Source organism: Sarcophilus harrisii, chromosome 1 (genome assembly GCF_902635505.1).
Source record: "Sarcophilus harrisii chromosome 1, mSarHar1.11, whole genome shotgun sequence".
Lineage (NCBI taxonomy): Eukaryota > Metazoa > Chordata > Mammalia > Dasyuromorphia > Dasyuridae > Sarcophilus > Sarcophilus harrisii.
Window position 1 is genome coordinate 120,424,136 of NC_045426.1, and position 26,436 is coordinate 120,450,571.

The following is a 26,436-nucleotide window of genomic DNA, read 5'->3' on the forward strand; positions in this document are numbered from 1 at the left end:
AGGGACAGTGAACTGGCCCCCTATTTAAAAAGTTTGAGGACCCCTGTAAAATCTTGCATCTATCATTGCCAATGGTCATGGGGAAGACAGGTTCTCACAATAGTTTGATAATTAGGGAGTCCAACTACAATTCTGCTAAGATACAGGACCACTGAGCTTTACAATTTGCATAGGTACTGTAAAACACACCAAACCTTAACTGCCCTACTATTATACCTTCTTGATACCACGTTGGGGACTATCTGCCCTGTCATTGCACTTTGAGGTCCACTGGGTTTTCCTATTTGCTTTGCAGCTAAACCCTCCTACATATGTTATCTCCCCCAATTAGAATGAGAGCTTTCTGAGAATGGGGACTGTGTTGACTTGCCTTTGATTAGCAATTGATGGAGTGAGGACTCGAACCTAGGTCTCTAAGTCTTAACACTCTTTTCAGAGAAGTCCAAAAAGAAGGTTCCTCATTTGCCCCATGACATGTACCACATCTAGGATCATCTTCCACCCCAAATAAAATATCTAATCTGCTTTTCTTGGTATTAAATTCTTCAATTCTTCCTCAGTCTAATAATTTTTTTCCCCTAAGGAGTTTTCCCTCTAAAATCAGAGAATCTGGACTTTTGGATTTTATTTTTTATCCACGGAGTTTCAATGTTCCCGTTCTCAGTTTTCTCTGAACTCCTCTCAAGTGCATAAAATAGGGCTAACCAGTCAAATCCCTAGGGTTTTGATTTGATGTTCTCTTATAGCTTTTTTAGATTTTTTGATATCCTATGACTAGGTAGGAAGAAATTAGGAAATTTGGGTTTCTTGATAGGAAACTACTGGCGTTGTAGAGACTTAGAAATTATTCAGTGTGTTATAGGCAGATTAATGTCTTGGAAAACCTCACTCACCTATTCAATATATTATTGTATTAAGTACAAGCTAAAGTAAAGTGCCACTTAGGCACTGGGGATTCAAGACCTTACTTTGGATAAAATGTTCACTGACAAACCAAGGTATTATTTTAACAAGAAAAATTATTGGGTAGAACTATAAGGTATTTGAATTTTATTTTATTCTAAGGGTAATATATAACAGAAGCATGCATTCTATTTAATCCAAGATGGGTATGAAAATTCAGAAATTTTAAACAACAGTAAGAATTTAAAAGAGTAAGAATTACTCTTTTACAAGAGTTAAGAATGAAAAAGAATTAGGACAATTCCTAATTGTCCTACAATTACAGGAATTAAAAAGAAATAGGACTTTTCCTTGACAAGGCTAAGGGAATTTAATCTCCAATTATATATTACACAAAGAAGGTGACCAGTTTCTTTCTTTCTCTCAGGGACAGAAGGACCAGAACAATGACCTTAAAATGCAGTACAGGAACAGTTAATCATCTATTTAGGATGCTTTAGATACAATTCTGGGGAGAGGTTCTTGAAAGTCCCTTTCAGACCCAAGATTCTGATATACTAATGAGCCCAAGTTCATTTGGGGATTGTTATGTGATTATGTTTAGCATTTCCCATTTCCTTAAAGAAACATCTTTCAACTGATAGCGATGGAAACAATAATCCAGTATAATCAGCCATAAAATACAGAACAGATTAACATAGTTAAGTAAGACACTATGTTTTCACCACTTTTTTAAAAAAAGGAGGCATCAAATCATAGAATCAGGGGAAGATTCAAGTTGAGACAAATAGGAGCTTGATCCATGCTGCCTGAATATCAACACTTCCTGGCTATCTTAAGAATTATTTTTTATGATAAATACAGAATTGATTCCAGGACTGTGACAGATTATTTTATGAATGAGGATGAGGAATGCAAATTATTTTTTTTAGAATGTCCAAAGGGACATTTAATTAGAAGATGACCTCTATCAAAAAGTCTTTCCAAACTCATCAGCCCTGTCTGTCTAAGTTTTCTGGGGTACAATCAGATTTAAGTTGTGATACAAGCTTTTCTCTCCCAGTGTTTAGTAAGAGCTGAGCTTTTGCTGAAGCTTTTACTACAGTGAGAACATTCATAGGATTTTTCTCCTGTGTGAGTTCTCTGATGTTCTCTAAGTTGGGTACAGTTGCTAAAACTTTTTTCACAATCCACACATTTATAAGGATTCTCTCCTGTGTGTATTCGACGATGGGCACTAAAGTGAGAGCTGTTGGTGAAGCTTTTCCCACACTCGTCACACTGATAAGGCTTCTCTCCTGTGTGAGTTCTTTGATGTATTATAAGGCTTGAGCTCTGACTGAAACATTTTCCACACATATTACATTTATAGGGTTTCTCTCCTGTGTGGATTCTCTGGTGAGCACCAAAGTTTGAGGAGTCATTGAAGCTTTTCCCACACTCAGCACATTTAAAGGGTTTTTCTCCTGTGTGGATTCTTTGGTGTTTAATAAGGTTCCTGCTTCTACCAAAGCACTTTCCACACATATTACATTTGTAAGGATTTTCTTTCTGATAAGCTGTCTGACACATAAGAAGATGTGAGCTCTGAAGAAAACTTCTCCCATATTTGAAAAATCTATAAGGTCTCCGTCCCATGAAAGGTCTCCAATGACCTGTGACCTTTCCTAAATCTCTCTGCTGGATAATGAATTTTCCTTGTCTATCTCTTGGGAGGAAATTTCTCCACTGTCTTTTGAACTTGTACTCCATTGTGTGATCTTTTCCTGGATCACTATCATGGGGAATGCCATCTTTAGATTTTCCTGGTAATGTTGAATGTAGTTCTACTTTCTCATAAATTTGTGTTGGCTCTTCCTTATTCCTACTACTCATCTCAAAACCTGGAAAAAAAAGAAAATAAAAATGTGATTTTGTGCCAAAGCAATAGGAGTAAGTGTGAGTTACTATGCTAGTTTCTAGAGATTACAAAAGAAAAAAATCTGACTCTGCCCTAAAGGGGCTTATAATCTATTAGGGGTAACATATACATCCAATAAAGTACAAAATAAAATACAAAATTGAATTTGATGGAAGAAAGGGAAGACCCAAAATCTGAGAAAGAAAAATACCTTTTAGCTGAGGGAAGGAGGGAAGGAAATTAAGGAAAGACTGATGAAGAATTAGTACTTGAGCTGAGTCTTCAAAGAAGAGGATTGCTGTAGGTAAAGATGGGAAGGGAGGGTATTCTAGACATGGCAGATGGGAGCTATTTGCATGAATGAAAAGAAGCAGGAGAATGTAGGACAAGAACAAGTAACAATTAGTTGTCCAATTTGGTTTACATATAAACCAAGAAGGAGAATAAATCTGGAAAAGTAGGTTGGAGCCAGATTGTGGATGGTCTTAAATGTCATGTTAAAGAGTTTGTACTTTTGCCTTATAACAAGGAACCACTAAAAGTTTTTAAATAGAGTAGTCAAATGGCAAGAACTGTATATTAGGAAAATTATTTTGGCAGCTATGAAAAGGGCTGAATGGAAGAGAGAGTAAAAAAATTAAAATGCGATTAATAAGATCAAAGTAGGGCAAATGTAATTTAAATTTTCAGAAAGAAAATTCTTCAAGCTATCAGCCAATTTGATTCTGATTCCTGGAAAAATTTCAGCACTGATTATTCAAAGCAGGTTTATAAACAACTAAAAAAAGCAGTAATTATAAAGAAAGATCTAGCTAGAAGGAGACAAAGGCATATAATAGATGATAATCTATATTGTGGATCAGGAACCAGTTGAATGGCTGATCTCAAAAAATTTTTAATGGCTCGATGTCATCTTGGCAGGTTGCTGGTAAGGTGCCCCAGATATCTAAGCTTGGCCCTGTGCCATTCGGCATTTTTATTAATGACTAAGGTTAGTATAGTTAGTATACTCATCAAATTGACACAAAACACTCAGTGACAAAAATCTAAAAAGATCTCAAGAGACCAGAGGATGTGATGGAATCTAAAAATATGAAATTTTAATAGGAACAATTGTAAAGTCTTAAAATTGAACCCAAATTAAAACTGAGATAAAATCAGTTTCACAAGTATAGGACAGGAGAGGTGTGGCCAAGAACAATCTGGAAAACATTGGGTGGCTTTAGTGAACTGCAAGCTCAAGATGAGTTAGTGGTATGATGTGGAAGCCTAAATAACTGAGATCATAGGTACACTGATAAACACAGGTTCCAAGAATAAGAAGATGATAATCTCATTGTAACTTGTCCCTATCAAGACTGTATCTGGAGGATTATATTTAGTTCTACATATCAAAGTTTAAGAAAAACATTAAAATTTGTTCAGTGTCCAAAGGAGAGCAACCAGGACAGTGAAGGGCCTTAAATTCTTGTCATGAGAAAACTGAAGACACTGGGGATAATTAGTTGGGGGAAATAAGGGAGATGATATCAGTATTCAAGTTTTTGAAGCACTGTCATATGGAAGAGAGATTAGACTTGTTCTCTTTGGTCCTTGACCACAGAACCTCTTTATGGAAAATGTAAAGAGGCAAATTTAGGCTTGACATTAGGAAAAAACTAACAAAGCTTTCATAAAGTAGAATAAGTTGCTTTGGGTTTAGTTGATCCCTAATCAATGAAAAGCTCTGAAACAGAGGCTAGATGATCACTTGTTAGATGAATGTTATTGTGGGGATTTCTTCCCAGTATGGGCTGAATCAGAAGGGTGTTAAGGTTTCTTCCAACTCTTAAAATTTTTTGATTCTGACTCAATTCATTAAACTTTTATTCAATGCCTCTGATGTGCAAATCTAGGCATTAGGCATTAGGCATCTACTAGGCATTAGGAACATAGAACTGAAAAACAATGCAATTCTTACCTTAATGACATTCATAATTTAATAGAGGAAATAAAAGAAGTACAGAAACAACTATAGTAAAAGTGAGACTACATGTAAGGGATCAAAGAAAGTAACAAGATTTGAAGAGAGAGCACTGCCAGGTAAAGAAAAAGTGAAGGCATCACTGAAGAAGTCATTGAGTTTTAAGAAAAAGTGCTTTTAACAGGTAGAGATGTGGGAGTTCTAGGCACAGGGAAAGGTATGTGCAAATCCAGAGACAGAAAGGACAGGAAGAAATAAAGGAGTAGTGAATGAGTGAATAGTACAATATAGCTAGACTGTAATTGGTAAATGTAAGAAATACAACTGGTAAAGTAGGTTAAAGGTAGATTACAGAGAGCCTTGAAAACAGGTTAATTTTAATGAATGATGTGGAGTCACTGAAGAATTTTTAAAAAGGGCAACATGATATATGTTTGATGGAAAGTTTACTTCCGTGGAAATATAAAGGACAGATTTGAGAAAGGTATATAGAAACTGATTAGTTAAGAAACAACTCAAGTGAAGGCTTAAAAGGATGACTGTGAAATATATTTTAGAGGTAAACTGACAGGACATAATAAAACTGTTAGGCAACTGGAAATGTGAGCCTGGGGCTCAGGAGAGAATTTGGTAGCAGAGAATCATTTGCAACAGAATCATCCAAATCATGGATGTGGTTGAGATCACCAAGAAACAGCCAATAGTGAGAAAAGAGCAGATTTTTGGGATGTACAAACTTTAGGAATGGGAGGAGAAAGAATAATCACATAAAAAGAGTGCAGAGCCAAAGAGACAGAAGAAGAAGACAACAATATCATTGATGTCAAGAAAGAAGAGAATACTAAGGAAAAGATAAATTATATCAAATGTTGCACACATAGATAAGGAATAAGTACTAAGGTCACTGATTTGACAATTACATCATTAATAACCTTAGGGAGAGAAGTTGGAGTGCTGATGACAGTGAGGAAGTAGAGGCAATACCTTATTCTTTTAAATTTTAATTTTAGCATGAAAGTAGATGATAGCTCAAAGGGACAAGATCAATGGAAGTTTTTTATAAGCCTAGGGCAGATTTGATGATTAATTTTGAAACAATTTTTCATACTCTCAACCCCTACACAATCTTTTAAGTAGATCTCTTCAGAGTAGGCCAAATAATATTCATGAAGTTAGGTCATAAAAATAATTTAAAAATGGTTCCCAAATTCTCTATTTCAGAAAGAAAATGTAAAACAAAAACATGTTAAAGTGTTATATGTAGTCTAGAGTTTCCAGTATTTCTTGCATTACTGACAATGGGTCTTAGATTTTGTTAATCTCATTTTTTTTAAGATTCCTCAGACTGTTTTTTCCAGTATTAGAAAATGCACCTGTATTTTATTCCCAGCATTGCCACTAGCCAGCTACGTGACTCTGAGTAAGTCATGTATCCTCTCTGGGCCCTATTGTTCTCATCTGTAAATTAAGAGGTTGGACCAGAAGTCCTTTAAAATCCCTTTCTGCTCTAACATTCTATAACTTCATGAATATTAATATTATAAATAATTCACACTTGAAGGTTTAAAACTCTTTCCTCACAACCATTCCGTGAAGTAGGTTAATAAATTATTATCCTAATTTTGGAAATAAAGACACTGAAATATTAAATAACTTGCCCATGGTCACTTAGGAAATGTTTGATGAGTACTTTATTCAATTCAATTAAACAAACAAACATTTATTAAACACTTAGCAGCTGAAGATGCAAGTTTCTACTCTCAAACAACTTATAAAATACCCAAGCATCTCCCATTTACTAATATGATAATAACTTAATAGCTAACATTTATCTAGAATTCAACATGTGCTAGGTACTGTATTAAGTGCTCTATAATCATTACTGTAAAATCTAGATATTGCACAGAAAGTACTATCCAGCCCTGCTAGAGGGAGTTTCCTCATCTGGTAGTTCCTCCTGTCTTTAGTGAACATGATTTGAAGACATATGATCGAAGCATAGACTTATTAAATTAAGTTGCTTCATCTCTTTGATAGATAAGCATTTTGTCTACTCTCTCGGGCACTGCTCACTCTATAGGTGAGATATCCTGAAGCAAAAGCTGAAGGTGAAAAATGCAGCCTCTCACAGAGATGTCATAGCTACTGGGCACAGGAGGGAGTTCACACACAGTTCCAAGTTAGTAGAATGGGGCAGGGACCTATAGCTAAAAAGCATCCATTTTTCTAACTTTTGTTTTTTCCAATTCTAAGCTATTTTCTATGTTCAACGATTAGAATGCCAGGCTTCCAAAAAATACCACCACCCTCCTCACTACCTGCCCCAATCCATTCCTAATCAAGATATCCTTAGTGTGCTGCTTAAGTGAAGACCTCCTGCTAGTTGCAAGAAGAGAGATTTGAGACCAGAGTTGGATTCCATTCCCAGCTTTGCCTTTAACTTGCTCTGTGACCAGGGGTAAGACACTTCCTCTATGGGCTTCAGTATCTACAGGTACCAAATGAGCACAGTCAGACCATATCTCTCCTATCCCTAAGGGTCTGTGATTATGTCTACTGCTACCTCTTTGTTTGGCTTACCTATCTCCCACAAGGCCTTCCATTATGCAATATAATTTCCATTCTAATGAGGCTGCCTTTCTCTCAACTTTCCCCTGTGTTCAGTGATTCTCCTTTGTACTTTGCTTGACATTCTTTGACTCACATTCTCTTTTGTATTACACTTATATATAAGAATGATACCTCCATTAGATGGTGAGCTTCTTGAGAAAAAGGATTGAGTAATTTTTCCCATCTTTATATTTCTAGAACACAGTACCTTGAACACAGTAGGTGCTTAATAAATGTTTGTTGAATTAAACAAGTTTTGATATTCCTTAAGTTTACCAAGTATGGAAGGGAAAGTCCTTAATCTGGATTTCCAAAAGTTTCCTTTGGAACCTTTTGCAGGGTTAGAGTTATGTTGACATTAAGCCAGCTTTCTGGCATGGTTGACTATTTTAAACTTCTAGTCAACATTCCTACAATTTCACTTGATTTCCTTTAGAAATTTTTTATTCAATAAAAAACTCACTAATTGTTTATTATATATGTGCACTTAGCTCCATATGGACACCTATTTCGGTGATTTAATTTTTTTTTTCATTATAGTTTTTTATTCACAAGATATATGCATGGGTAATTTTACAGCACTGACAATTGCCAAACCTTTTGTTCCAATTTTTTCCCTCCTTCCCCCTATCCCCTCCCCCATCTGGCAGGTTGACCAATACATGTTAAATATGTTAAAGTATAAATTAAATACAATATAAGTATTCGGTGATTTAATTTAAATACACTACACACTACTTTGACTTTTGCTTGGAAATTTCCTACCTTAATACAGAGTGGTTTATTTTCATTCTTCAACACTTGCCTATTGTTTAACTCTTTTCAGTTGGGCTTCTGCACCTACCACTCCATCAGATGATCTCTTCTTTATCTTCATTCTTGCTGACTCCTTGAGGTGCACCCCTGCTCTCCTGCCTTGGCTCCTGACTCAGTAATACTCCAGTTCTGTATCTCTCTCCACTAGCTCTGCTGCTCATCCTCTAAGGGTGGGTGTTCCTGACCTCAGGCCCTCCACTTTCCTCTTTAGATAAACATCTTTTTAGGAGATTTCTCACCTACTTCAATTGTCACTGGCCTCTCCCCTCTAGAGCCAGCGACTAGGCTCGACATTCTCCCTTTTAGGCTGTGACCTCATTGAGGAAGGTTCTTACCGCTTAGGTTCTGACCCAAAGTTGGAGTGCACTGGGATCCAGGTTCCTCTATCAGTTCCTTGGTACAAATTCTTTGGCTTTCATAGTGCTCCACCACAGCTGCTTGTAAGGACTCTTCATGTTTCCAGTCTCTCTGCTCTTGGGGTTCGATGTCAGTACCATTTTCTTCTTGCACCAGAGACTTTATTTCTTTCAGGGTAGCAGTGGGGGCAGCAGAAGCCTTGGTATTCATCAGGGCATCCAACTCCTTATAGAAGGCACATGATTCTAGCATACTGCCACTCCGTACTTTGCGGTAACTCTTCTGAAGACTTTTGAACTTGGTCCGGCACTGTTCTGGTGTCCGAAGGAAGCCACATTCTCGAAGCTGCTCAGCCACTGCCCCATATACTTTGCTCTTTCGATGACAGGCTTGAAGGGCTTCATAAAACCGAGACTCACTAAGAATGTCAAGGAAAGTCTTAGTTTCCTCATAGCCCCAGTGTACACCTGCCATCAGAGCACAAAGTTAAGAAATAAGACCATATGCATAGTAGAATCTAGAGCCAACAGCAACACAGGATGAACTATTGATTTTCTGTAAAAATTTTCTGAGTTATCAGAAATTACCCTTTCATCAGTCTACCATAAAAAATATTCAATCATATTACTTAAATTGTGACCCAGAAATACAGCTCCAAAGTGTTTTACATTCCAAAAGAGCTCAAAGAAAGAAAAAAAGGACCCATATTTTGTGATATTATTCTTTTTGTAGTAGCAAAGAATTAGAAACTATGTGGCTATCTATCAACTGAACAAATTATGGTATATAAGTGTGATGGAATGCTACTGTGTTGTAAAAATGTGAAGAGGATCATTTCAAAAGACCTGTATGAAATGATGTGGAATAAAGTGAGCCGAACAAGAATTATTTATACAATAACAACAATATTGTAAAGACAAATGTCTGAAAGATGTGAGAACTATAATCAATACAATGATCAGGTACAATTTCAGAAATGTTATGAGAAAACATGCTTCTTACCTCCTGACAAGGAAGTGATGTATTCAAGGTGTAGATTGAGAATATATATTTTTGGACATAACCAAATTTGTTTTGAATGACTATACATATTTGTTCTAAGGATTTTATTTTTCTTTCTTGGAGGGGGGTAGGGAGGAAAGAAAGGTTGATTTTCATTAATTTTTAAAAATAAAAATTTAAAAATTCAATAAAATATTTTAATACTTTAAAAAGTATAATATTAAGAGCTGATATATTTTAAAATTCATCAAGAGAGCATTATATGTAATAGTATTTATCCAAATTTCATAGAATCACAGGATGTTAAAACTGGAATTGATTTTAGAGATCATATAGTCAAAACCTCTCATTTAAAAACCTGAATGTCATGAAGGATAAGAATTGATTTAGAATGGATTTTAAAGCTCAATATCCTTAGCCTTGATTCAGGAGAAGTATGAATATTATAGAGTCAGGAAAGCAAAATCTTTTTTGTCACTGTGTAGAGACTATGGAGTCAAATTCAAATAGAAATTGATCCTTGCCATATTACTGACATAGGAAACCATAAATTAATATTATCTACACATTATTGTTTTTATTTATTTTGTTAAACACTTCTCAATTACATTTAAATTTGGTTCCAGCCAAATTTAAAAGTTTTGTGGACTGTGAATTTGACATCTTTGATATAGACGGCATACCTGTATGAAATAGAGAATTTAATGAAGTGGAGTAAATAAGAAATATAATAACTTATACTTATATGGTACTTAAAATGCTTACAAAACGCTATTACAACAATCTTAAAGGATAGATAGTACAAAAATTGTTACTCCCATTTTACAGAGGAAGCTGAGGCTGAGAGCTGACGTAAAGAGAAGTTGTGAAGAGGTCAATTTAGACTTTAGATTCTAACTGAATCCCCTATCAGACAGCAGAATAAAGAAGGGACAGTTGTGATCTGCGTTGGTAAAAAAAAAAAAGTACCCATGCTAACGAAAAGCCAGATCTATATAAGTATCAAATTCAATCATTCCTAGGACTTTATATTAATTATACACAGTTCATTTTTCATACTGAACTGTAGTGAAGTCCTTCTTTTATTCACACCACAGTTCTAAGTCTAAACACTGCACTCTCATGGAAGAGATCCTATCATAAAGGACTCTCATTGGAGACCGAAATTTTTATTATCTATATAGTACTGAAACCTGCTACTGAATTAGCGTAGTGTCACCTCTGGACAATTCCATAGGTAGTTAGAAATTTGGTTTTGTTCCCATATCATCCTTAAGGATTTTTAGCATACACTTTACCAAAGCATCAAATGAATGCCCCCCAAAAGATCATTCAGATGTCTACTAACTGTGCCTTTTACTTCTGTTTATTCCTTCTATGTGTTCTAATCTGGGAATATAATTTCTTTTCAAGAATTTAATTACTACCCTAAATTTAAACTACTTTACTTCTATCTAAACATTTTTCATATTTTAAGTGTTTTTAAAATGGTCTGTTTATTTTAAAGGGATTAGGTCTCTTTCTTAAACAATTAGTGGGTTGTCAAGTTAAATTGATAGTTGATGAGAATACTATTGTCTGTATGGAGGAAGGTTATATGAAACTGAGGAGAGGGAGTAAGTCTTTATAAAAAAGGAAAAAACCCAAAGGGATATATCTTTTTTTGACCAGAGAGGGTTCCACTGCTTATCAGTGGCATCTATCGTGTTGCTTTCTACTTTTTCTTTTGGTAGGAGAGGCAGGAAGAACTAAGGGGTAGGGAAGATGAAAGGACATGTTTTATCTTTAGGTATTTGGTAACTGTATGAGAAGAATGGGGGCAAGGCTCTGACAACTGGAAAAGGTGCTGAAACGTTCTCACAAACCTGTAACCATGGCATCACTGCTCTGTTGGAAGCATATCCTAAATACAGGCAAAGTAGAACTACAGAGTCTCTTTATGGCAGTACTAACCTCATAAAGCAACACTATCTTTAGGTAATTCACACATACTGATTTCTGAATTCTCTCATTTTACTATACCTAAAGAATGCTCAATTGCAGAATACCTTTGACAAGCTATTTCACTACTGACTCAAAAGGATCATGAAGAAGCTATAGCTTTTCAGCTTCTGTTAGTATTCTGCTGGGGCCAACATGTTCCTCATAATGGGCAACATCATCGTTCTCTAACATCTTGAGTAAGCAATGTTGATGTAATTTTCAACTCATTTCCCATTATAACATTTTTACTGCCAAATCCTGTCACTTCTTCCCCTACAGTGTAGCTTGGAATCAGACACAAAACCCTATTCAATCCACAACACTCCTGAATGTGGCCCAAACCAAATTAAATGTAACTGGGAATATTTAATAAAATAAATAAAAATACAATAACACATAGGAAATATCACCTTTTAAAACTAAATTCATATATGGCCCAAGGCATGCTTCTGTATGGATTTGTGGCCCTGCTGCATCTTGAGTTTGTCATCAATGCCCTAGATAACTACAAGCAATTCCTCCTTCTTAATGGCTTTGCTGCGTTCAGTGCCATACTCCTCTCTAACCTTTCCATTTGTGTCAACATTTCCTTTTTTGTCTATTACCTTGACCATAATGTTCCCTCTTTCTCCAAAGAGTTCTTTTATAACTGTAGAAACAGATGTACAAAGTTGAGAAACCATTTGGCAATAGTACAATTAATATAACTAGTGGCATAGTCTGTACTAGTTGTACATTTTAGCAAATACGCTAATGAAGGGAATGTCAATAAAGAGTGTCACTGGTTTATCCTTGAGGTGTATGGATCAAGACCAACACTAACCACTCAAGTCTGGAATCACCACAGATTGGCCCTAAATGTTTAAATTAGATAGACAAGGCTGATGTATAATATATTTATTCTAAGGGAATGGGAGGGAGTACAAAGTCATCTAGGATTCTCTGTTACTTTCTTAATGCACCAGAGCTGCTAGATCCAGCCTCATTATTCAAGTTTTCAAGTTCAGACTTAGAAAAGAACCATTTGCAAAGCCATAGATCCCTATGGTCTGAGACATTTAAGGTCAAGGTCCTAAAAAGTTCAAATTCATCTTGAGTTTTAAGCTGGAGGAAATTCCACTGTGATAATGTGATTTTAATTAGATTTACCCTGCTATTAGGAACACCAAATGTCCTTTTATTTTTGATTGTTACTGATATCACTGTGAACAGATAGCGTATAAGAGCAATCCATCAATAAATCAAAAAGTATCTAACATGCTAGGGCATAAGGATACAAAGGCAAATATGAAATAGCTACTGCCATCAAGAGGCTTATAATTTACTGAAATAATATATATATACAGACAAATCTATATAAAATATAAAAAACATATTCAAATAAATATACCCCCCTCCCCCAAAAAGTAACAGGATAAGAAATATATTTTGAGTTACTTTCAAAAACTTCAAAATATCTATGTGATTTCATTATGGAATTCACAAAATAAAGATAATGTAATTTCAGCAGGGAGGCAATAGTAGCTGGAAGGATCATGAAAGACCTCATAGAGAAGATAGGGATTAAGTTTTGGAGGAAGTTAGAGATTCTATAGGAAGATTTATGATATACAATTATATTGTAATCTTGATTTAGTCACTTCTAATACAATGACTTCCCTCCACACCAGACAACACTACATTTATTTGTATGACAAAATAAGGTGAAAAAAATCTTACCACTTAAGTTTTGGAAGAAGGCTGGAGTCCCAGAGATCTCAGGCTTTTGGGTAAACTCAATGCCCATTTCATCACTATCAGATTCTTCTGTAGCTTCCCCCTGCTCCCATCTGTTCTGTTCTTCAGCTTTGGGAATGACATCCCCCTGCCTTTGAGGAGAGTCAGTCTCTTTTAGGATGTCAGTAGTTGTGGCATTGGGTCCAGGATTCAATAGGGCATCCATCTCTTCATAGAAGGCACAGGGCTCCAGCATGTGGCCATTCCTTACTTTTCGGTAGCTCTTTTGGAGACTTTTAAACTTGGTCCTACATTGCTCTGGTGTCCGGAGAAAGCCACATTCTCGTAACCATTCAGCCACAGCTCCATATATCTGGCTATTTCGAGGACAAGCCCGAAGTGTTTCATAAAACCGAGACTCTCTGAGAATTGCCAGAAAGGTCTTTGTTTCCTCATAGCTCCAATGTACCCCAGCAATCCTTTCATCTTCCAAGACCCATGGCTGCTGCTCTCTCCAGGTTTTTCCATTCCGTTTTGCCAGTACCTGGATGGGTCCCCGCTTCTCTCCTGTATGGATGCCTCGGAGGACATGTCTCTTACTAGAGCCTTGGAGGGCTAAGACCCATGGCTTTTTTCCTCGAGTTAGTTGGGACACTTTCTTAGCTGTTGAAATTGGAATTCCTTTTGGAAGAATATATTTTATATTTGTCAAAGAAAGTACACCCCAAAATCAATTCTTCTTTAATGCATTTTTTCTTTCCACATTACTTCTGCATAGAATGCTTTTCTATATATTCAAAATCTACCTTCAAAGTTCAATTAAAGACTAATTCCTATTATGTCAGTTCCATATAACACCTCCTCCATAATCCTAGTGCATTTATGTATCAGCCAGTTACTTGGCATAATAATGTAATGCCTTGTATTATTATTTAATTTTTACCAAACTTATAACTCTACCAAATAAACTGGGAGCACTGTGAGGGATGGTATCAGGCTTTATGTTCCTTTAAAAAATTTTTTTCCTATCACCTAGCATTGCACTAAACAGATAATAGGTACTCAATGAAATTCAAATATTCATGCCTATTATATGAAGGCAAAATGCTATGGGAATTAGGAGGTAAAAGATGTGATGAATGAATGAATTTAAAATCTATTTATCTTTTAAGGATATCATGGATCATAAGTAAAGAATTCTGGGAAAATTTTGTCTGTATTAAAAAAAAAGGAGGAAGGAATAAGAAATGGAAACAAATATTTAGATACAGAATGAGAATTAGTTCGTTTATAGCTCTGCAGAGAATAGTGTATCCTCTGAGGAGAAAGTCTTTGCCTGGAAACCAGAACTAAAAGTTTCTTGTCTCTATATCCTGACGTAACATTAATTAAAGTTCTTGTTAGAAGGCCTTAGAGGGTGAGAATTTATTTTCATCCATGGAAAAAGTGGAAGTAGGGATACTCCTACTATCTTGAAGTCCAAAAGAAAGAGATAATTTTATTATTAGCAGAACTGAACAGGAAAGAAGTCCTTACCTAGTGAAACCATGTTCCTATAATTCTCCTTAATGATACCCCTGCAGAAGTTCTTGTGAGCAGGATTCGGATGTTCCCACTTTTTATAGGAGAGATTTCTGGACATTCCTGAACATATAGGTTCCTGTAACAACACTGACATCTAGTACCAACAAGAAAACCATCATTGCTCTTTCCTGAATGAATGACTGAGAATGAAACACAGAGGGTCCTTGAGGTGAGAAATATGATAAAGGGCCTTGAGATAGGTTATTTGTTGGTGAAGGAGAGAATCTTTGCAGGATAGCCATTACATAAGGGAGATTTGCCAACATTATAAATAAAAAGCCGAGTCCAGTTTCTTCCAGAAAATAAAACACAGGAACTCTACCAACCATCTCAATGTGGGTGCAAAAGATGGCAAAGAACAAAAGGAAGCAATTAGAAAGGTAGGTGGCAAAGAGATCTTATGATTTCTGAGAAGTCAGAGAAAAGAGCTACAATGTACCTGGGACCCAGCAGTAAGAAGGGGCATAGCCATTACTTCCTGTTGTCTAGTGTTCCTCTTTTCAGGAAAGTCAGGAACCCAAGGAGGAAAAGCTGAGGGAAGAGAAAGAAGCTATTAGTGCACTGGGCTTTTTAGTCTTTTAATTATTGCCTCTTCTCTATTTTAAGGACTTACATTTTTGTCTTTGTATTCCCAGGGCTTTTAATGTGTTTTTAATATGTGTTTATATGTATACCTAGAAGGATAGAAAGATAAAACCTAGCTTTGTAATTGTAATATGTGTACATTACATGTAATGTAAAGGGCTAAGCTTAACCCTGGGAACAAGTTGAGAAAAAGCATTTCCTTTCCTTCTTTGCAGAGGCAAGAGTACTACAGGTGTAGAATACTGCATTTATTGTCAAACAAGGTTTATGTGTTGGTTAATTTTGCTAGACTGAATTTTTTTCTTTCTTTTTTATTTCAAGGAATAGTTTCCTAGGATGGGGGAGTGATAGTTATGAAAATGAAGGTGATACAAACCCCAAACATACCAATAAACTTAAAGAAAATATGATTCTTTAACTGAATTAGTTTATACAATATGCCACCATTACTATAAGGAGATGAAGAGATAAAGAGACAGCTCAAGCAATGGACTACTTTTACCCTGAAATCCAACATTCTAAGAGAGATATGTATCTCTCTTAGATATATATAATGAAATAGCTTACTTGGATCTCTAGACTTTTGAGTTTGTTCTACTTTTAAATCTCTTTTGTTGAAACATATCCTCTCTTAGGTGTACAATCATAAGGCTGCATTTCTCCCTTTGGAACCAATCTCCTTTATAAAACATCCTCCAGGCAAATCAATGTACCAAAATAGTACAAATATCTTAAAACCAGGAATTCCTTTTGGGATACCACCATTCTGAGACAATTCCAAATGAATTAATACAACAGGAAGTAAAGTCACTCCAGGTTAGAAATAACAATACATATAAGTTAAGGCCTGTAATCAATAGTAAACTAATATCATTCAGAATGATATCAGTCACATTTGGTTATGCAATAAATAGGATATTCTTTTGGGTAGTCACAGATTTATTTTCCTAACAGTTTCTTATTTGTTTATTAAAATTAGTTGATATTCTTTGAAGGATTATGAACTATTACATGGGGGGGGGGAGAGAGGAAGGTGATCTAGCCAGAGATTTAAAAACTGTTAAGAAAAATCTGTTTACTAATTACTAATCTCTATACAAACTAATCTTTCCCCTTTAAGAGTCACTTGGAATAAAGACTTAAAGGAATGAGTTATCTGAGAAAAAAAAGATACAGGTTCTCTTTAACAAATTTAAGTTTTATAAATTTAATTTTAAATTTAACTATTCCTCCTCCTCCTCAGAGAGCCTAAGGGATTCAATAGTATTGGTGTGGGTGAATGCAGATACTAGGTGATAATAGGTACCAAAGAGTTGGGGTTCTGTCATGTGAAGAATTCACAATGGCCATTCTCTTTGGCAAAAGGTAGATTTATTTAGGGAAGAGGTTAGTGACAAAATGAAGGTGAATTGGATAAACTGAGTGAATACTTCAAATGGGAATGTGGCTTTAAACTGTGCCCTAATTGTGACTTGAGTTTTTGCAATAACAAGTTGAGCTATAGTCAAAAAGCTGCAGTGTTCGATTGTCTTAGATGACCATTTCCCCTCCTGTCCCCCCCTTCCCCCCTTCCCCCTTAATTAGCATTTAAGTATTTCTTTTAAAGGTGATGCTGGCTTTGGGAATTCTCTCATCCAAGAATATCTACTTGTATAATAGTTCTCTAGGGAAATTCAAATTGAGTTTTACTTGTATTCTTTTGTTTCTGGGATAGATTTCTGAGTGTAAGCTTGAACTCCCCCAGACAATGGGAAAAAAGGTCAGGGCTGGTGGTGGGGGCTTCTTCCTTCAGAGTCTATTTAATCTTGTGTTTTGCACTCCTCTACTGACCCCTTGTCTAGTGGGAATTTCCCTTTCTTGTGAGATAGTAATAAATCCTTTTTTTTTTGGGGGGGGGAGGCTTCTTACCTTGAATCTCTGATTTTAATTTGGATGAGGGTCACTGTCCCACACAAAGGGTTAAAATAGACCCTGGGAATGGTAAATATGAAATAGAATTGGGAGAGCACATAAAAGACAAATTCCTCAGTGGAACTCCCAATTAAGAGAAAGAAAACACCCCAGGAGGTTGGGGCATGTCCTTAGCTGCCAGGCTAAATCCTGAAAGGGACCTAGCACCCTAAATGTTAGCTGTAAGCAGGAGAAGTGGAGTTGGGAAGCATAGTGCATAGAGATACACATAGCATGGGGGGTGGGGAAGAGTAAGGGGAAAGACATCTCCAAAACAGAATGTGGTAGACTGATCCAAAGGAAGGCAGCAGCCATGGGAGGGTCCATAGGTGGATTTTATAGGGAAAATTAACCTCAGGGACATAACTGGGTTTCTGACAGGATATGGCCAGGTGAGGCTGCTTGAAACTCTGCAGAGGATGGGTCTTAGGAGTTCGACATAATTTGAATTTCAGATTGGATGACCTCTCACCCTCAGGGGAGGTCACCTTCCAATCTCAGTTTCCATTTTCTTTTTCTTACCAAGGTTTTGCTCCCTAGGCAGCCTAGGATGGTTTCTGACTGTAATAGAGAGAATTTTCTGAACATTGCAACCAATTAGACAATTCTTTACTTTTTTTTACATAATCCATGTGGAGTTACTATGGAGGATAAAAAGCTGTACAGGACTCATTCTTAAGAAGACCCTAAGTGGACTTTAAGGTGTCATTACTACTTTTCCTAAGTATTTATGAACCATTTGCTTAGTAAAGCTCTTTGGAACTTTTGCCAATAATGATATATATTAAGCTCATTAATCAAATATGAGAAATAATACATACATATAGAAAAATAATATAAGGAAGTATTATAATAACTAAATAAGTAGAAGAAAATACATGCTACAGGAGTTCAGAGAAGAAAAGATCACTGTGCACTGGGATGATCAGAAAGTGATTCAGAGAAAATATGGGACTTGAAGAAGGCTGCTGTGGCCACTATTATTGCCATTTTTTAGAAATGTTTTGATAGGGAGAAGATGTTACATAAATTAATTCAAACCCTTCATTTTATAGAGGAAGAAACTCAGGTCCAAAGAGTCCAAGCTAAAGTCATGTTTGTTCTGAGCTAAATGTGGGGAAGTAAGGAGTTAAATGAAAATTGTTTCAACCACTAATTGCTCTCCATAAACTCACTGGATTCCATTCTCAAGTCCAAGGATTCAGATCATCTGGATCAACTCAAATGCAATTAAATTCAATTTCAAATCATTCTGTTCTAAAGAAGTTCCAGAAATATGTGAATTCTGGAAATATGGAAGGAATTTGGATCTAATACCTAGAACCATTTTTGTCATTTCTCTGCTTAAATTTCCCTAGGATAATTACTAATTGGAAGCATTTAGGTAGTGTAGTGGATAGAATTCTAGGTCTGAAGTCAGGAAGACAAATTCAAATTTAGCCTCAGACACTTACTAGCTATGTATAACCCTGCATGAGCTACTTAACATGTTTGACATAATTTCCTTATGTGTAAAATGGGAATAATAACAGTACCTACCTTGTAAAGTGATGTCAGGATTAATTGAGATGCCTTTCCTTCCCCTAAATCTTTTAGACCATATTTTGGCAGTATTTCTAAATATTCTTGCCTTACTCTCCTGGATTAAAAGATAGTTTAACTTCAGGTTCTTAATATATAGTCAGGAAAACTTTAGTCCAGGATAGTTCAGGAGCATATCTAGAGTTGGACAAAAATTAGAAAATGGAATTGGATGGCCAGGGTTTAATTTCAGCTTTCTAGTTCTATATAAAATAGAAAATGATCCACAGATAAAGGGCGAGGACCATGGGAAAGGATGCTTTCAGGATATGAACAAAGTTAAATATTCCTAATATACATGGAAGATTTCTATTTTACTTTTAGTATTGGAGTATTAGAAAAAGAAAAGGAAAATTTCTTCCTTGTATATAGCATGTCCTTCCTTTCTCCATACTAAACTACATTTCTGTCCTCCTTTAAACACATTGTACGGAACTCATTTCAATGAGGTCTTTCCAGATTAGCTGCACCTAACTTTAGTCACAGTAATAAAGTGTGTAAACTACCTGTGATTTGTCATGACTTTTTTCCTGTTGTTAAACAAAATGCATTTTTATGTGTCCTTTATATCCTTTTTTAGATTGTATACTTTATATTATAAATTCCCCCAACACTGACTGGTATGCTCTGAACATTGAGGGACCAAGTGATGCTGGTGGAAGAAGAGTGGAAAAGTGAGGAAAAGGGTTCTAGTCACAGATTCAGGGCATGACATATTGTTGCTCTAATCAACATTTTAGTTAGACTTTCTTAGCCAGAGTTGGATCTTAAAAACAGCAACTAATGTAGTATTATCCAGAGCAGGGACTAGATATTTGTAGTACATGAAATAATTTGGAGTCAGTTCACAAAACAGGGGAACATGGAACCAGGGGAATACAAAGATGTGTGTAGAATGAGAAAAAAGGAGAAGTGAGAGTTTGTTGCATCCTCTCCTCCTTAATGTGAGATTTCTACTCCTACCTTGGTTTTCCCCAAATCTGACTTGGACAAATAACCAAAAATATGCCCCAGGAATTTGGCCCATGCATCTTCTGAAGGGCTTGGCTAGGCTAACTGGAAAGATCAATCTATTGAAATGATCACACATAGGTAGGACTATTCTATACTCTGGGATACTTTACTTTTCAGAAACTTCTCAGAAGATATTTTTAGTGGGGTGATAAAAAAGAGGCCATTTTTTTCCTCTCCTTTATTCTTGAAGGAAATAGGCAAGAATTTGGGCTATAAACATTAAATTGTATTTATAATCATGTGAAACCTCAGAGTGAATAAATGAAGACTTTGCATAGCCCTTTAGGGAAGGTGCTACTCTGGTCTAGACCAACATGATGGGATGGAAATTTCTTAAGAATCATTATATCTTATCTTTAATGCTTTGTGGCTACAAAGTACATTAAATAATATAATTTCTTGTAATAGAACAATCTTATGAAGTAGGTATTTTAAATATTATTATTTATATTTAACAAAGAGGAAACTGAGATTTAGAGAAGCTGATCTACTCTACTTGGCTTAGGGTCAGATCTAGAATTAGCCCAGAGCTGGAATCAAAAAAATCAAACACACATATATAAAATCATAGAGACATAGTTAGAGAACAGTTTTTATCAAAATGATCTGAGAAATTTAGCAGACTGCAACCTCAATATGAGACAGCAGTATGATGTGGCAGTCAAGAAACTAATGAAATGTTGGCTGCATTAAGCTAAATGGTATCCGAGGTGAAAACTCTGCTGTACTTTGTCCTAGTCAGACCACCTTTGGACTACTGTGTTCATCCCAGGGAGCAACATTTTTGGAAAGATAATAATAAAGGGAGAACATCTACAGGAGGGCAATCAGGATAAGGCTCTGAGGTAATGTTGTATCAGAATGAGTTGAAGGAACTGGGCATATCTGCCTAAAGAAGAGATTTAGAAAAAACACCCTACTGAAAGTATTTGAAAGATTATAATGAAGAAGAATTAGATTTTTTTTTCTCATTAGTTCCATGAAGCAGAACTAGGGGCAACAGATTCTTGGGAGTTGCAGAAAAAGATTTTATTTTGATATAAAGAAAAATCTCCTAACAAATAAAGCTGTGTAAAACGAAATTAACTTGACCTCAGGAGGTAATGGATTTCTCCTCACTATGGGTCTCTAAACTAAAGCTGCATCAAAGAAATGTATTCTGGTCCTGATTAGACCACATATAAAATACTATGTTCATTTCAAGGCCTCACATTTTAAAAATGGCATTAATAAGCTGGAAGAGCATGGGTTCACTGAGGAGCAAGGATGGTGAAGAGCCTAAAGATAATTTGACAAGAAGACAGGCTGAAAGATCTGGTAATGTTTAGAGAAAGCTCAAATTTGACAGCTGCCTTCATAAATCTAAAGGCTATTATGTAGAAGAAGGTTTACACTTGTTCTGCTTGGCATCAGAGGAAGGAATAAAAAGAGTGAAAAGTGCCTTTAAGCTTGAGGTTATGTATCCAAAAGTAGAACGAGCTGCCCTGGGAAGTGGGTTCTCTTTTCTTGGGCATCCATTACACAAAAGAAGGAATGATCATTTATCCATTGTGTTGTAGAGGGAATTCCTGCTTAGATATAGTTTCGACTAGAGGGCTTCTGATGTCTCTTTCAATTTTGAGATTCTGCAAATTATTAGGAAATCTGATAAAATGCCTTCATTATTAGAGTATTTATAACTTTTACAGGGAACTCATTTGGTTTCTGGACGGCTTTTAAAAAAATAAATTAAGCAATTGTTTCAATTTTTCTTAAATCCATCCTCACATGTACTTATTCCCTCTCTCTCACACAAAGTTCCACTCCTAAGTTTCTTTTAATAAAGAGTTGGTTAGATTCTAATGAGAGTACTGCTTCGAGTGAGGAGCTCCTTAATGTCAGGAAAATGTGAAGAACCTAGAGAAAGTCTGAAAAATCACAAAAATGACGAGTTGAAAAGAAGACACATACAAAAGGGAATTGGAATAATTTAGTCTGAGGGTAGACTTTAAGTATATAAATTGCAACTATGAAATAATATGACTAATTAACAAACCTAACAGAACTCATAGATCCAAAATGAGTGCTGTCTCCTCAGGAGATTATATACTTATTCCAACAATTCTACTACTGCTTCAAATGTTTTTTGGAATTCCACTTTGGGAATTGCCTTTAGAACTTTTAACACATTCTTTTCAATATCCTCAGTAATGGCTTATCTTCATTCTCTGAGGGTCAATTTGATTTTGGGGAACAGAAGTCATCCTGAGCCACATCTGATGAATAAGGTAGCTGACCAATCTGTGAAATAAATTTTTTTGGGGGGAGGAAGTCATTAAAAAATAAAGCATAATTATAAAATAACAAAAATAGAATTTTATTACTATTAACTGCATCTGAATAAAATTTCCCTCTAAAATCAAAATGACACCTATCTGAATGTAAGACACAGGCAATTCCAAAAGAGAAACACAAATAAGTTTGGGGCAATGAAAAGATTTCTAGAATAAGCATATATTCTATCAAAGCAATATTCAAAGAACAACATTCATTTGGGCATATGTGCTCTTGAATGTATGTTAGGAAATGACAAATTTCTTGTCTATCTTGAGGATAGGAAAAAAAAACTGCAGTAATTAACAGCAGATACACTTGCACTTTTAACTTTTCAGGACATGTCCACAGATGTTAAATACTAAAACTTGTTAATGATGTGGGATAAGGAGTCCTCTTCTGTAGAGATCTTTTAGAAGAATAACTACTTCTCTGTTCTTTGAATAGATACTTAATTTGGTGCAGTTCTGTCCAGGAGCCTAGAGGTAGAATTGTCTGGATCACTATTTTTTTTAACCTGTGGGTTTAGAAATGAGGTGCAAAGAGCATTGTGATCTGTAGCAAGATGTTCCAGATAATGGTGATAGGACCTTGAGAATCCAGTAAAACTGGGTGATATGTAATTACGTTCCTGGCTGCCTGGCATACCTCATAATTAAGTTTTCTATCATCCAATGAGACAAAATCTGTTCCCTTAAAGCTTTTCCATTAGCTAGCCAAATAGCTGATCTACATTATTAGTCATCATCATGATGAACAATGAATGTGTAGAACTGATTGTCAGAATGCTGTGCCATAAAGCAAAAAACAGATATGATGACTAGAAAATGGAAAATGATATTAAATTCTCACTTAGGTGATTTTTGGAAGCCTTGACAAATCTAAGACTTCAAGCCTGATCAAGACTTCCTAATCTACTCAAGACAGGCATTTGCTTCTTACCATTTTTTTGTAAGGGTTGTGACTCCCCTTTATGGTTTAGTTGTCCCTGAAGTCCTAAATGTAGTTTCCCAGCCTTCTCCTCTGTTACCATCTTAGGCTGGCCCTCTACTTGTTCCATTTGAAAGCTTGGTACTTCCCATGCTGCTCCAAGGGACAGTGTCTTCTCTAAGTGCACATGATTTGTAACCTGGCAAATAATATCCATCATCACAAATGAAAATGGGGGAAAAGAAGGGTAGGAATCAGGGTTAAAAATCCCTCAAGATAATATTATTTAAGGATACAGGGAATAGAGAAGGAATCAGAACTGCGTTGTTTTGGGGCAAGAAAAAGCAGCCTGGAATGCTTTGAGAGTTAAGTTAACATACATCCAGGAAGAAGGCAAAAAGTATAGGTGGGCTTGATTCTCTTAAAAAGAAAAAGAAGAAAAAAGCCTATTCAGACACAAAACTTTACATGTTCCCCAGAGAAAGACTTCAGACAGCTACATAAGAAATCTCCTGACTCTTGACACTGCCCAAGCATTACCCATGAAAGCAAGTATACATTTAGACACTAATAGTGAAGTAATATGCACTAATTTATCCCCACTCTTTTATAACTGTCTTTCTGTTCCTTATTCCCATTTCTTTCTAATTACATAGATCTGTATTTCCTCTTCTCACCTGCTGCCTCAGTCTTCCAGGTTCTTTTTCCAACTCTGCAATTAGAGCTACAGCTTCTTCACCACTCTCTGGACACTGTTTCCAAGCCCAGGTCTGAATCTCCTTGGGCAAAATGGTCAGGAACTGCTCAAGTACCAATAATTCAAGGATTTGCCCTTTGGAATGCACTTCTGGCTTCAGCCACTGGCAGCAAAGTTTCCAGAGTTGGCTGAAAGCTTCGTAGGGTCCAGATACATCCTCATAACGGAACTGCCTAAAGTTCTTGCGCAAGGTCTCAGAATCAGAGTCCTTCCCTTGATAGGTTGATTCAGAAGCCCATGAAGCGTCCTTTTCCACCTTTATCAGGTGTCCCTCTAGCTCCAAAGGAGTCTTTACTGGAGGGCAAAGAGCCGCAGCCATCATTGACTTCATCCAGCTAGAAGCTGAGTCACAAATCTTGGTCTCCTGGTAAGAGGAATTTCTCTGAGGTGGCAGAAAGAAAGTCAAGAGAAAGAATACAGGGCAGACATACTAACTTGATTCAGCTTCTTGTCTCTAATTCGAAAGACAAAGGGCATTTATACATCCATTGGTTTATAAACTCTGCTTTATATTCCACAAGCGTTGGAGGAAATTGGTTTTTCTGAATACTTTTCCCTCAGCTTTGAGAGGGCTTTGAGAAGGAGCCAGAGGAAGAAACTAGTAGGGTATAACAACAAATCACTATCTGAATGTAAGACACAGGCAATTCCAAATGAAAATGGGGGAAAAGAAGGGTAGGAATCAGGGTTAAAAATCCCTCAAGAAAATATTATTTAAGGATACAGGGAATAGAGTTTGGGGCAATGAAAAGATTTCTAGAATAAGCATATATTCTACCAAAGAATATATGGTAGAACTAAGGAACTAAGCTCTAGACCTAGATTTGCAATTAACCTGCTGAGTGACTTTATTGGGAAAGTTGTATCACCTCTACTGTGTGTTTGTTTTCACCTCTGTAAAATCAGTTTAGACTCCACGATCTGAGGTGTCTTCTCACATCCATCTATGACTTTCTAAGTTTTAAGCTCCCTTCCAACGCTGACATTTGATCCTAAGGTCTTCTTCCCTCTAACACACTGGGTTCCAAAGTTCCATCTAATTCTGATATTCCAAGTTCTAATGGGCCCAGTTCTTAAATCTCTTTCGGTCCTGCCATCTGCCGCATATTCTCCTGCCCTTCCAGTTCTAGAGTTTCTTACAGTGCTGCTCTCACGCCTTGTCCCTACAAGCCCTAACATCCCGGGTTCTAGGTCTCCTTCCGCCCCGCCCTCCCGGGTTCTAGGGCTCCTTCCGCCCCGCCCTCCCGGGTTCTAGGTCTCCTTCCGCCCCGCCCTCCCGGGTTCTAGGGCTCCTTCCGCCCCGCCCTCCCGGGTTCTAGGGCTCCTTCCGCCCCGCCCTCCCGGGTTCTAGGGCTCCTTCCGCCCCGCCCTCCCGGGTTCGCACGCTCTTTCTTGCCCCGTGCAGGGCCCGGCCGGGGGCAGAGCAGGGGGTCGGCTCGCGGCCCTCTCCTCCCTTTGTCTCTGGACGCCGGCGCTCCCGAGGAGAGAGGGTGTCCCAGGGCCGGCCCGGGTCGGTTTTCTGGGTCCCCCCGCCCTCCCCGCGGCGGTCTCCATAGAGACCAGGCCCCGCCCCACCCGCTCCGCCAGCCGTTCTCCAGCACACGCCCACCCACCGCGCTGCCGACGCACCCCGGGCAGCCCCACAGCCGGGCTCGCCCCCGCGGCCCGGCCGGCGTCTTCCTAATGACTCACCCCCGGCCCCGCCGGTCCCGCCCCGCCTCAGACGCCACACCTGCCAAGCGAGCGACCCGAGGGAAGAACGCCGGGAACAGCGCATGCGCCGATCCCAGTGCGCATGTGCGAATCCGAGCGTGGGGTGGCCGTGGAGGTGTGTTTCCATACCTGAGCCCCTCCCCCAGCCTGCCTGCTGGTCCTTGACAAAGGGGCGGGGCCGCTTTTCCTGCGGGACTGGGCGCTTCCTCTGAGTCTCAGGGCGTCCCCCAGCTGAGGCCCGCGAAGCTTTTAGAGTAGCTGGTTACTATTTCAGTGTAATTAGTTCCTTTTGTAATTCTGAGAAGGCCCCCCCCCCCCCCCCCCCCCCCGATGGCCGCAGAGTTCCTGGGCCCACTGAAAGGGGAGGCTTGCCCTCGGAGAAGGAACGTCCAGATTGGCCGGGCAGGTTTTCCCTCGAACACTGTGACCTCGCACAAACAGCTTTCCTCCCTGGGCTGCGTTGTCCTTAACAAAAAAACGAGCTTTAAGTCTCTACGAGCTTCTCGCGGACCCCCCTTTCACACCCGTGATCTCGTTAGCCCCTCCTCCCGGCCATTTCCCCTGAAATCACGGGAGTCTCGGGGAAAAGGGACAGGGAAAACCGCGGAATCTCAGAGGGGGAAGAGACCTCAGGGCAACTCGCGTAACCCACCCTGTCCCGAGATAATCCGCACGATTCCCGCAGTCAGCCCGGCTCTGCCTGGACAACGGCATAGCAAAGAGGAGGAGCCCCTCTTGGGGAAGGGGCTTGTGATTCCC

At 37.6% G+C, this 26,436-nt stretch overlaps 1 protein-coding gene across 2 annotated transcripts; it reads right to left on the bottom strand.

The window, feature by feature from the left end:
* Positions 1 to 25,257, bottom strand: ZKSCAN2 (zinc finger with KRAB and SCAN domains 2). Of its 2 annotated transcripts, XM_012543341.3 has the most exons (7): positions 23,885 to 25,257; positions 23,220 to 23,406; positions 15,274 to 15,365; positions 14,787 to 14,910; positions 13,254 to 13,931; positions 8,528 to 9,016; positions 1 to 2,786 (listed from the first exon to the last, which is right to left on the bottom strand). In XM_012543341.3, the coding sequence occupies exons 1-7, from the start codon at positions 24,293 to 24,295 to the stop codon at positions 1,936 to 1,938; spliced, it is 2,832 nt and encodes a 943-aa protein (XP_012398795.2). In that variant the 5' UTR covers positions 24,296 to 25,257; the 3' UTR covers positions 1 to 1,935. The 2 variants fall into 2 exon arrangements, with proteins under 2 accessions (XP_012398795.2, XP_012398797.2); XM_012543343.3 differs by lacking the exons at positions 14,787 to 14,910; positions 15,274 to 15,365.
* Positions 25,258 to 26,436: the final 1,179 nt, after the last annotated feature.

What these genes read in the sequence shown, in the direction of transcription:
- ZKSCAN2 (XM_012543341.3), bottom strand. Translation starts at nt 24,295, where the DNA reads ATGAAGTCAATGATGGCTGCGGCTCTTTGCCCTCCAGTAAAGACTCCT. An exon ending in CTGGAAGACTGAGGCAGCAG is followed by an intron (nt 23,407 to 23,884) that starts GTGAGAAGAGGA and finishes ATTATTTGCCAG; the next exon opens with GTTACAAATCATGTGCACTT. An exon ending in TTTGGGTCAGAACCTAAGCG is followed by an intron (nt 2,787 to 8,527) that starts GTAAGAACCTTC and finishes TTTTTTTTCCAG; the next exon opens with GTTTTGAGATGAGTAGTAGG.